The 12,008-nt window shown below is 52.4% G+C and overlaps 1 protein-coding gene across 2 annotated transcripts; it reads left to right on the forward strand.

Moving 5' to 3' along the window:
- Positions 1–136: 136 nt before the first annotated feature.
- On the forward strand, positions 137–11,541 carry TMEM127 (transmembrane protein 127). Of its 2 annotated transcripts, XM_025927133.2 has the most exons (4): positions 137–293; positions 701–1,018; positions 9,489–9,653; positions 10,434–11,541. In XM_025927133.2, exons 2-4 carry the CDS (start codon positions 775–777, stop codon positions 10,739–10,741), a joined length of 717 nt encoding a protein of 238 aa, XP_025782918.1. In that variant the 5' UTR covers positions 137–293; positions 701–774; the 3' UTR covers positions 10,742–11,541. The 2 variants fall into 2 exon arrangements, with proteins under 2 accessions (XP_025782918.1, XP_086556613.1); XM_086700487.1 differs by lacking the exon at positions 701–1,018 and having other exon boundaries at positions 144–293.
- Positions 11,542–12,008: the final 467 nt, after the last annotated feature.

The raw sequence follows: 12,008 nt of genomic DNA on the forward strand, positions 1-12,008 counted from the left end.
TAGTCAATTTCCCCCCCACCCCAGGAGGAAAGCACCGCGGGACAGTCTCGAACTACCAGTCCCGTGAGGCCCTGCGCAGGGAGCCGGCGGCGCGCCCGGGCTGTGACGCGCGCGGGGGACGGGGCGGGGAGCCGGAGGAGGCGGAGGCAGAGGTGGAGGAAGCCGGAAGTGGATCGGGCCCGGGTCGGTCCGGGCGTTGCGGGTTTGGGGCCTGAGATCGCTCGGCCCCCGGCAGCTGCGGAGCCCCTGACAGAACTGAGCGGCGCCATACCGGCCCTGAGGCCTGCTGACCGGTGAGGAACAGGAGTCGGTGTAGGGGAGGCTCCTTTCTGGCCACAGGTCGCACCCCGAGAGGACTGTTTCCAGATCCCGGGTCCCCGATCCCCGCGGCCCAGCCCGGTCCTCTACCACTCGGCACTCTCTGGCCGAGACCCCGGATCTTTCTCTCATCAGTAGCAGATACTAGCGCCTCTACTCTGGCCTGCCCAGACCTGGCCGGCCCTCATCCCTCTCCGGGTCCCTATTCCTCACCTCCGCAGCCCAATTCCAGAGACCCTGTCCCCGCCCCCCGACTCCCTGCAGCCCTCCTGTCTATGCTTGGCCCCAGGTCCCACCCCCTATTCTCGAGTGTGGGCCCTGACAGCGCTGCGCCAGCCCCCCCTTCTGTGAACCCAGTGCCTTGCTCTCCTCCCCGGGACAGGCAGGCTCAGCGCGCCCTGCGGAGGTCCGCGGCGAACAGCAGCGACCGCGGAGCGACGGCGGGCGGCCCCGGGCATGTACGCCCCCGGAGGCGCAGGGCTGCCCGGCGGGCGCCGGCGGAGGAGCCCTGGAGGCAGCGCTCTGCCCAAGCAGCCGGAGCGTAGTCTGGCCTCGGCTCTGCCGGGTGCCCTGTCCATCACGGCGCTGTGCACTGCCCTCGCGGAGCCTGCCTGGCTGCACATCCACGGTGGCACCTGTTCTCGTCAGGAGCTGGGGGTCTCCGACGTGCTGGGCTACGTGCACCCGGACCTGCTGAAAGGTGAGGGCGCTGCGCGCCGGCCCTCTTCTTTCTGAGCGATAGGGACCTCCTTGGTGGAGAACAGAATGCGGTGCGGGCTGGAGCAGAGATAGCCAGGGGCAGGCACTTGGCTTTAAGAAAACACCCCCATTCTTGCCTGGTGTACATGCCCACCAGGTGGCTCTGTTTGGGGTCTGGCCCCTCATTAATTCTGATGTTATTCAGCCAGGCACCTACTTCACACGCCGTGCTAATCTGGACTGCTGTTATTTTAGGATTCTGCCTAAGGAAGGGCGCTGTATATCGAGAACTGATAAGGGTGCTAGGCATCACAATTAGCTGCCCCTTTATGAGGAACCTACGGAATATAGGAAGGTTTCTTTGGGGGCAGCCAGATGGAGGGAGGAAGAGGAACTTTTAGTGTGGCCAGATTTCAATAGATATTTTAGAGTTCTATCATAACTGGGTTTTTGCTAGAGAAAAAGGGAGTTTATGGCATTTTCGATAACCAGAAGTCAGTTCTATTGCCCCCTCGGTAAAACGATCGGAATTTGTCTCTTGGAACCTTGACAAGCGGGTGGGCTCGAGTGAAGTAAGATTGCTTTGTTCTTCATCATGCTTCCTAGCCCGGTGGCCAGGAGAGGAGAAAGGGACTGTTCTCTTTACTTGGGCACAGGGGAGACCAAAATTTCCGGAGGTGGGTGTGGGCGTGGGGGGGGGGGGGGGCTGTCCCAGGGAACCTCATAGGTTATCCTGCCCAGCCCTGTCTCCCAGTAATGAAAGTAAAGGCTGTGTGGTGGGAAGCAGGACTGCACTTGCCTGACTTCTACCCCCAAAATGGTCAGAGAATCCCCCAAAGCCCTTAGTAACAGCACAGTTCATTACCTCCAAGGTCTTTTGAACCGTTTATGAAGGTCTTCATATTTTCTCCCTGGGCCACCCCCATCTGTGATGCATTCCAGATGTTTACTTCCCTATGTATCAGAAGCATTAGCTATCTCCACTTTGCCTCTTTAAGGATTCCGGCACTGGGATTTAGTGAAAAGGTCAAATTCTCTCCTGTGCTTTGGATTATATGCCACTTCTGCAGGCCCAGTCTGAAAAACCCTATCCTTAGAGCCTAATGTTGTCTTTCTCTAAGAGTTCTCTTGCAGTTTTGAATCTCTCTGGAGTTTTCGATGTTTTAGGATAGTTTTGTAGAGAACAGGATGGGGGTTTCTTGTTTACTTCTACATTTCACCGTGATGAAATTTGCTGGTTGGGCTCACTGAGACCCAAGTTATACACATGATGGAGGCCTCGTGACGTGCAGCTTTTTCTCTGGCGTGTAGCTGGTGGCAGAAAAGCCATCCAGCTTGAGTAGAGCCTGGATGGTTTTACCCTCAGCACACTACCTACCTTGGAGCACAGCTGCTGCCTTTCCATTACTTCATCTAGATCTTTGCCACTGATCATCTGCTGTTCCAGTGTAACCTGTCCCCTGCAAACTGGGAGAGAGTTCATGGTGCTTCCCCCCTTTCAAATCATTCCTGGAGAGGCTCACAGAATCTGTGTGATGGAGGGAGAGGCACTCTGGTCCCATGTCCTTATTTCAGAGGCCCAGTAAGCTGTGTCTGAGAGAAGTGAAGTGATCTCTCCAGGGTCACACAACTGGGGGCAGAGCTCAGCCTGCTGACATCTGTCGAGTCCAGTATAAAATGATGCTGTCTCCTATGTTTCTTCACCTTTGTTTTACTTGCGTGTCATAGAGAATGATCTCATGAGTGTTCCACGTTGGTGTGCATCCTTGTCAAAGGCATTTAAAAAATAAAAACGAATTCTTGATGCAGGTTCTCTTTTGTTGACGTATATATTTACCCTTTCTAAGTAGTTTTCAAGCCAGATTTGGTCTTTTATAAAGCATGTTGCCTTAATCTTTACATTACATTTATTCATGCATTTAGCGATCTTACCCCATCTACTTTTCCGTGGCCACCTTGTTGGCCATTGCAAGCTAGGAACATGTGGGCGTCCATTAATAAGGAAGGTGCCAGTGGTGCCTCATGAACTCTCAGAGAACAAGGCAAGGAATCAGGAGGTCCCTGATGGCTTCTCTTCTTCCTTTTCTCTGTACCTGTTGGGTTTTTGGTACCCCATGGGCCTTTAGGCATGGGCTTTCCTGTGCAATTATGTTGATCCTTAGGGCCTAACCCACGTCCTAGCATGAAAGCCTGGGATATTCCGTATCTCAGGAGGGAGCAGAGCTGTGGGGCACAGATCTGATGCCTATAGTTGCTACCAGAGGGAGAACAGACCCTACCAGGTCTCTGCAGGTGAAGGGGAGTAGATGGGGCCGGCAGGCTTTGGAGCAGTGCCTTCCTGTTTCTCAGCCCCCTGCTTGAGTGCCAGGCGTTGTGCTAAGCACACTCCATGTCTGGCTTTAGTTTCTTCCGAATATCTTTCTTTGGTAAGTACTGTCCTAACGTCCTAACCTCACTTCACAAAGGTCTCAGGCTCAGGTGGTGGTGGACCTCCACTCTTAGCACCGTACTTTGCGCACTCTAGGTTTCTTTTTCCTTCTATTGGAGCTGTCCAAGGCTTATTATCTCCCCATTCTAGTAGAGTTTTTCTCACAAGCCCAGCCAAAGCTGTGCTGCTTATCCCTCGTGGCCTCAGCATTCCAGCTCAAGTTGGTGATCCTGAGGCAAAGCCACTCACCCTCTTGCTGTCACTTGCAGAGCCCCAGAAGGCTTTGGCAAATGCTGGCTGGCTCAAAAGATTTGGTCCTGAATTCTTCCACTCTCCAGGGGGTGCCTGCTTCTCACACAGCTCTTCACCCTGGGCCCAGGTCCATAGATATGCTCAGACTGCTAGTGGCCCCAGGCAGCAGAGCCCCAGATAATTGTTCCTTCTGAGCCCCAGTCCCTGCTATCAAGTGTGGCCAGCAAAGGGCAGCTCACAGCTTCAGGAAGCATCTTTGGAGAATGAGGAAGTTTGGGATTTGAAGTCAATGAATCACAGTTGACAACAAGCCACGAAGATCAAGGCCCTTCCAGGGAGGGCCAGTGTGCCTGCTGAGTGGTGACTAATGCAGCTGGCACTTTCAATGCCTGCCGGGCCTGTCCCCAGGGGCAGCTCAGCTAGAACCTTTAGTATCTGTGGTAATACCCAGCCAGGCACTAGAGGGCCCTGTTGGAGTCCTGTGTCAGAAGCCTGTCTGGAAGCTAAAAAGTCACAGTGAGCTGTGCAGGTGGGATAGATGAACTCTGAGAAGGATTGGGGCAATGGGGAAGTGCCTCTGACTCGCTGGGACTCCAGTGAGGGGCGAAGGGATGGAGGATGAGACAGAAGAAGGGAACTGTCCAGAAGCCACTTTAACCCTCCTGCCTGCAGGAGGAGGGGGTGAGAGCAATGGGCAGGTAGACAGGAAGAGCCAGGGCCTTCAAAACAAATCCAGCCCAGTGACTCACCAGTGACCTTGGGCAAAGTCAGTTCCTTGGGATCCTATTACACAGCAGCTGCCTTCTTCCCTGGTGACTGGAGGGGACAGTCAGCAATAATTACCAAAATAAACAGCACAACTGGAGAAGAGGATGTGTTCTCTGACTTACTAGAGTGTAGTAGACTGTACCACTGGTTTGAATTTAAAATTAGGACCCTGCCCCATATACCATTTCTCTCCACAAATAAAATAATACTTGGGGCGCCTGGGTGGCTCAGTCGGTTAAGCGTCTGACTTCAGCTCAGGTCACGATCTCACGTTCTGTGAGTTTGAGCCCCGCGTCGGGCTCTGGGCTGATGGCTCAGAGCCTGGAGCCTGCTTCCGGTTCTGTGTCTCCCTCTCTCTCTGACCCTCCCCCGTTCATGCTCTGTCTCTCTCTCTCTCAAAAATAAATAAACGTTAAAAAAAATAATAATAATAATACATACATAACATTTGGGGATTTTTTTTTTTTTTCCCTTTAGCAACCCTCAAAGGAGTGGATATTCGTTGCCCTTCCTGCCATACTGATGTCTGGCAGGGGAGGAGAGAAACAGACATTGAGATCCTGACCCTGGGAGAGTCTGAGCTGAGTTCTAAGCATGTCTGCAATAACTCTGCCTGGCTTTTCTGTGTGCTCGGAGACTCTCTGATGAAAGACTTCTTGGGATATGAGGCAGACTCCTGGGGTATCTGTAAACATCACTCCAAGGGAAGTTTATTTTATTTTTTAAAACACTTTTTAATGTTTATTTACTTCTTTCTTTATTTATTTTTGAGAGAGAGACACACACACAGAGTGCAAGCCGGGGAGGGGCAGAGAACGAGGGAGATACACAAATCCAAAGCAGGCTCCAGGCTCTGAGCTGTCAGCACAGAGCCCAACGCAGGGCTCGAACCCACAAACCATGAGATCATGACCTGAGCCAAAGTCGGACGCCCAACCGACTAAGCCACCCAGGCGCCCCTACAAGGGAAGTTTATATTTCGCTTCCCCACCACGCCTGAGGGTTTACTCACAGGCAGTCATGTTGAAACAAAACTCATTTGAATTTTGGGTCAAAAGCTCTTTCTCTGTACCACATTATCACTCTTGTGGGCAGATTCTCAGTCTGGCTTTAGTCGGCTCTTTCCCTGGCCCACACTGGCTGACGTGTGCAGAGGAGGAAGTACCAGTGGAAGGAGGAAAGGCACGCCGGGGATGACCCAGCTGTGGCCCAGCCATAACAGCCCCAGTGCCGAGAGAGTGGGCCAGTGGCAGTCCGTACAGGCCCATTCCTGGCATGGTGTGAGTTGACTCTTTCAGCACACCCCTTCATAGAGGGAGCAGGTGTTACTGCTTTCATTTGCTAGATGAGAAAGCAGGGCAGTTAAGTGACTTGCTCAAGGTAATACAGAGTCTGTGGTCGGTCTAGGATTCGGTGCCTTTCTGGCGTCCCCACTGCTTTCAAGAGCCAGACCGATGGCTGCAGAAGCCCAGACCACACCGAGCAGGTTTTGCCCAGTAATTCCCACTTCTCATGGCTCAATGACCCAAACCTTTCTTGCCTAGAAGAGCTTTCATGCTTCCAGCTGTTCCGTTAGTGAGCTCAGCAGCCACTGGCTCTGAGGATGGCTCTGACAGCATTCGTATTAACTTCTGACCCTTCGTTCAAATACCGCTCTTTAGGATTTGATTGATTACTTCCATTAGGAAAGAATGAAACGGCCAAGTCTGGTGCTTGGTGATTCCAAGCCTCATGATGCAAGGGAGGCTGATGCGGGTTTGGAGTCTTAACTCTGCTGTGTGACCTGGAGGAAGTCCCTTGACCTCCTGGAGCCTCCGATTCCTCATCTGAGCTGTGTGATGAATCCCCCAGTGTGGAGTGAGGCTTACCTAAAGTAACACTTTTTTTTTTTTTTTTAAAGTAGGCTCTACACCCAATGTGGGGCTTGCATTCACAACCCCAAGATCAAGAGTAACATGCTCTACTGATCAAGCCAGCCAGGTGCCCCAACTAAAATAATATATGACCCATCTGTGCACACAGGCTATTCCTGGAGGGGTACACAAGAACCACCAATAATATTTGTCTCTTGGGTGGGGCAGTTGGGCATTTGGGAGGGGAGGGACATCCTCTCTGAAGCTTTTTATCATGTGCAAGTCTTCGTTATTATTGAAATAAGTGTATTATGAAACATAAGACATATAGGAGTATATATAATAAATGTACATTTTTAAGGATGGTAATAAAACGGACATCCTGTACTCCCTATGCAGCCAAAGAAAGTGTCTGAAGCACTGATGCATTACTTTTTTCAGTTAAAACTAATTGTTAAAATTTAGTTGATTTTTTTTTAAGTTTATTTTTGAGAGAGAGAGAGCACGCGTGCACATGTGCGTGCATGTGTGTGAGTAGGGGAGGGGCAGAGAGAGAGGGAGACAGAATCTCAGGCAGGCTCAGTGCTTTTCGCACAGAGCCTGATGTGGGGCCTGAACTCAGAAACCTCAAGACCTTGACCTGAGCCTAGATCAAGAGTCAGATGTTCAACCAACTGAGCCACCCAGGCACTCCGAAATTTGGTTTGTTTGTTTGTTTGTTTGTTTGTTTATTTATTTATTTATTTATTTATTTTGATAGAAAGTGCAAGTGGGGGGGGGGAGAGAGAGAGAGAGAGAGAAAGAACCCCAAGCAGGCTCCATACTCTCCGTGTGGAGCCCCATGTGGGGCTCAAACACAGGAACCATGAGATCGTGACCTGAGCAGAAGTCAGATGCTTAATCAACCGAGCCACCCAGGTGCCCCTAGTTGATTTTTAAGAACCACAATTAAAGCACCACTCAGAGTGTCTGGCAACATTAAGTAATGCTGCTGAAATCAGAACACAGCCTGCTGCAGCGCCGAGTGTGATGTAAGCCCTTACACCCTGCCGCTCTCAGGTTATTCTTGGAAGCACTAGAAGAACACTTTTGTCCCATCCTGTCCCGTCCCTGCTATGTGCCATGTGGAGCCCAAGAAGAACTGTCTCAGAGAGCTTTTAACAATATTCAAGCAAAGGCAGGAGACAGCCTCCTGCCTCCAGGAGCTTTTCTTTCAGTGAGGCCTGTGGGTTTCTAGACTCCTTCAGGCCATAGCGCTGTCTTAGGTGATGCAGGGCTGGGTTAAGCGAAGGCTGGTCCTGGTTGCTGGCAGAGCTCACTCATAGGCAAGCCTCTTAGCAGCAGACGGTTTCCCAGGCTGGATGATTGGATCCAAAACAGATGGTCAGCTGACAAGAGAGTGGCAGATAGCTCTGGGGCGGCTTAATGAATGATCTGCAGCCAGATGGAGGCATAGGAGTCCTGTGTGAGCTCAGCCAACATCTGCCGGGTGAATTCTGAGCCTGAGGCAGGGAATGCATGCTGTCACAAAGGCCCAGAGCCTCTTGGTCTGGTTCTTCAGGGTGGGAGGCCAGACCCTCTGCCCAAGATCCAGTGATGCCAGTGTCTGTTGGTTTGAGCCTGCCTTGTGGGGTTCAGGTCATCTCTCCAGGTTCCTGGACTATTCTTCAGCAGTCCACTTTCCGTCATAGGTCTGGGGTCAGTGTTTCTTGGAATGTAAGGCCTGGCCCACCTGCCTGGGAATTACCTGGGCTGCTTGCTAAAATCCAGATCCCTAGGCCCTGCTTCAGGCTGAGAGCTCAGAATCTCTGGGGCCTGGGAACATGCTCTCAGCCAGCACCCTTGCGATTTTCATGTGAACTAGATTGATGACCATCATCCCACAGCCTGTCAGCCTCAGCGTCAGATCAAGACTCAGGAAAGAAGCCTATAGTCTAAGTCCTGCCGGCCCTTTCCAAATTGCCCTAAATCAGTTGGTGACCCATGGCCTAAATGAAAGAAGAATTTGCCCATGGTTAGAATAGAAGGGGGAGAGTTAGTGAAGGCCCATTTCTTTCTACCAAAGCCTAAAATGGTTTCTTCTTGGATGGGCCTTTATTCTATGTGATTCTGGGAGCTCTAGTAGTTTGCATAGATATACAATGGAACAGTGTTGTCTAGATGATTTTTTTTTTTTTTTTAAAGAAGTTTCTAAAGCCCTAGAAGTTTGCTGTTTGTGTCTGGTGATGGTTGTCATCCTGGGACCTCCCTTCTCCATGACCCTGGGGACTCTGAGTGTTGGGGCTCTTGTTTCAGCATCTTCCTTTTTCTTGGTTCACTCCCTCGTTTGGGTAGAGCATGCACCCCTCCATGGCTTTGCCCTCATTTTAGAAGGTGTCGGGGGCTGTCAATTTCTGAGTCTGTTAGGCTTTTGTGGCGTAAACGAATTGCTTCTTAGCTTTTCCCCCATCTGGGAAAAGCTTATCTAGTGGGCTACCTGGGCCTACCTGGTGCGTTAAGTCCATTCTGGGTAGTTCTAACTCCCTTTAATTTCCAGAATTTTGTTTTGCCCCTCTCCTCTTTGTGTGGGTTTATGCCTTACATTTTTTTTCTTTTGTTTTAGTAGCGTGCAAGGAGGGAGCAAAAATAAATGTGACATACTAGTCTGCCATCTTTCCTGGTTTATTTAGCACTCTTTTAATTCTCTGTTTTTCTAAACTGCTTCAACTTCTTTTTGAACAAGGGAATGAATGAGTGGCTAGATAGACAACCAACATTAATCGGCCTCTGGCCTTAGCCTCTTTGGCCGTCCCAGCTCAGAAGTCAGTGGGCTTTTCCTGCCAGCCCAAAGCACGCTTTTAGCAGAGTGGGTTACCATGTCAGGCTAATCGTCAAGGTCTTTACAAATGGTTAGCAGAGGGTGGCAAGCACGAGGAAGTGGAGCCCTTCACTCAGGCTGATTTTGTTGGAAAGGGAAGAAGGACCTGAGGCTCATGGGAGCAGTGACCAGGGTTCCTGTCTGCTGTTCCATCTCCTGTGGAGGCCAGCTGGAGCAGGAGCCAGGACTGCTCGGTCCAGTACTCCCCTGGTTCCCCAGGACTGTGGTAGAGGGGGACAAACGCCTCCCAGCGGGAGGCTTTCTGCACCAGGGTGTTGCTTGGGGCCCTGAAGATCTGGTTCTTCCCCTACAGACTTCTGCATGAATCCCCAGACAGTACTGCTCCTGCGGGTCATTGCCGCCTTCTGCTTCCTGGGCATCCTGTGTAGTCTCTCTGCGTTCCTCCTAGATGTCTTTGGGCCCAAGCATCCAGCTCTGAAGATCACCCGTCGCTATGCCTTCGCCCACATCCTTACAGGTAAGCTTGGGCCTGCTCACGGTGGGGAAGGAACTGCCACAGGGCGGAGGCACCCCGTCTGGAGTTGCAGTTGGGGTCCTAGGGGCTTCTGTGAGCAGACACCATTCCAGATTCTTATTTCAGCTTTAGCCTTTCACAAAGCATGGAGTTGTAATAGCAGCTTGTTTCTTTCGTTCGCATTTATGCCTGCCAGGGCCACAAAGCCACTCGGCCCAGCTGTGGAGAGGGAATATTGTTCGTATTCCACAAGAAATCTCTGTGCTCTCTAAGAACTGGAGTCGAAGCTCAGCTGGGGTTCATGGGGCCTGGCACAAGCAGGGAAGGAGACCGGGGTGTCTCACTGTATCTCCCCTGGAGTACCTGGTCTCATCGCATTCTCCTCTTCCTGCTTCCCTGCATGCCACCTTTCTCTATTAGGTGCAGCCTCTGTCCTCCCTCATGACTGGGCTGCTGTGTTGATTTGACTTGTGGTGGTGCCTATTCCACCCCCAAACTGCATGAGCTGGTCTATCCCTTTCAAACACACAGTGACTTATAGCAGCCTGATATCCCAATTCCAAATTCTTGAGACGCAGGGACTGACTGGCCAAGAAGGGGTCGGGCATCTGGGCCCAGCCCCAGCCCGAGAATTTTCCTGGCCAAGAGAGCTCCCCATGGCAGTGTCTGGAGCCGGGCAGGTTCTCTGAGAATGAGGTTTGGGCGGAGAGGCTGCAGTTGGTTCTTTGAGCATCCTGGCTGCAGGGTGCCTACTAATTCCCATGCTGTCGCTCTGTCCCCCAGTCCTGCAGTGTGCCACCGTCATCGGCTTTTCCTACTGGGCTTCTGAACTCATCCTGGCCCAGCAGCAGCAACATAAGAAGTACCATGGCTCCCAGGTCTATGTCACCTTTGCTGTTAGTTTCTACCTGGTGGCAGGAGCCGGTGGAGCCTCGATCCTGGCCACAGCAGCCAACCTCCTGCGCCACTACCCCACAGAGGAGGAGGAGCAGGCCCTAGAGCTGCTCTCCGAGATGGAGGAGAACGAGCCCTACCCAGCAGAGTATGAGGTTATCAACCAATTCCAGCCGCCCCCGGCCTACACACCCTAATGCCGGCCGAGGGCTTTCTGCCACAGCAGCCCCTCCCCACTCTGCGGCGCTTCTCACCCCCAGAGGAGCTCCTGTCCCCAGCAGGCCTCACTGGTAGGATCCTGACCATTTCACCAAACCTTCCCAGGAGAGACTCTGCCTTTAAGGTTGTTCATGTATCCCTGCTCTCGAAACCTGGGATTCGCAGATTTTATATAATGCACTGTTTCCCCTTTTGTCACCTTCCTGTCCCTTCGCGGTCACTAGTCATTACCAACCAGGGATGGTCATACAACTTTTCTCCCCTCATGGGCCGTATCTTCGAAACTGGGACTTTCCTTGGGATGCTGCTGACAGTGGACAGTCCCAGATAGAAGTGTCAGCAGGTGCAAAGGGAAAGGGGGCTATGCCCTGCAGGCTTACTTCATAACAGTCCGTGTTTGTCCCACAGTTGTAACCCTGGACTGACCCCACCCCCCCATTCCTTCTTGGAGGGCCCCAGTACCGGGCCGTCCACTCCACGGAATTCTCTGCACTTTAGTCTTTGGACTTCCCATTACGTGTGTTCTGGTTTTATGGGAAGAAGGAATTGCTGTCGGGAAGCAGAGCCAGTGCTCTCCCCGCCCTGCCCTTGCTTGGGTGACTGGAGCCCAGGCAAAGAGAGCAGCAGCTGGCGTGGGCCTGAGGCCCCCCTGGTGCCCATAAAGGATCAGAGTGAGGGGGGCCAAGTCTCCCTAGCCCCTTCACCTTTTAAAACGTGAGTGGTTTTAGAAGGATCAAGCAAAACCAACCAACAGCAACAATATTGTTTTTAAACTAGCGACCAGACTGTTGTCGTTTTTTCAGACACGTATCCCATTCCTTTTGGCTCCGCAGTGTTTGGGGCCACCACTCCTCCCAGGTAGTTCCTCCCTGAACCTCTCCCAGCAGAATGCAGCCTCTTCCCTTGCTCCCTCCCCTGCAGTGACCCGGCTCCCTGGGCCCTTCCTGTGGAACCCAGAGCCCTGGCAGCCCCCGAGGGGCTGAGGACTGTGGCCTGGCTGGCCGGCCAGCGTGGTGCTCCTCAGGACTGTGGCACTGAGATGTAACCTGGCCTCCGTGCAGGAACAGGGGCCACAGTAGGGCAGGAAACCCGCCACTCTCCACATAGGAACCGCCACCAGTGGGGTCCCATCGCGTGAGGTGTCAACACCACCCTGTCAGACTAACGGACCTGGCTGTGTCCTTCAGGCTCAGTGTGTCCCCTGGACTGTGACTTGGGGCAACGGCTTGCTGAATGCCCCTCTTC

The sequence above is a fragment of the Puma concolor genome, chromosome A3, assembly GCF_028749965.1.
Source record: "Puma concolor isolate L17-30 chromosome A3, mPumCon1.1.hap2, whole genome shotgun sequence".
Classification (NCBI taxonomy): domain Eukaryota; kingdom Metazoa; phylum Chordata; class Mammalia; order Carnivora; family Felidae; genus Puma; species Puma concolor.

Excerpts from the sequence above, each read along its gene's own strand:
- TMEM127 (XM_025927133.2), top strand. The coding sequence starts at position 775 with ATGTACGCCCCCGGAGGCGCAGGGCTGCCCGGCGGGCGCCGGCGGAGG. Across the intron at positions 1,019-9,488 it reads GCACCCGGACCTGCTGAAAG|ACTTCTGCATGAATCCCCAG; the intron begins GTGAGGGCGCTG and ends CTTCCCCTACAG. Across the intron at positions 9,654-10,433 it reads CTTCGCCCACATCCTTACAG|TCCTGCAGTGTGCCACCGTC; the intron begins GTAAGCTTGGGC and ends TCTGTCCCCCAG.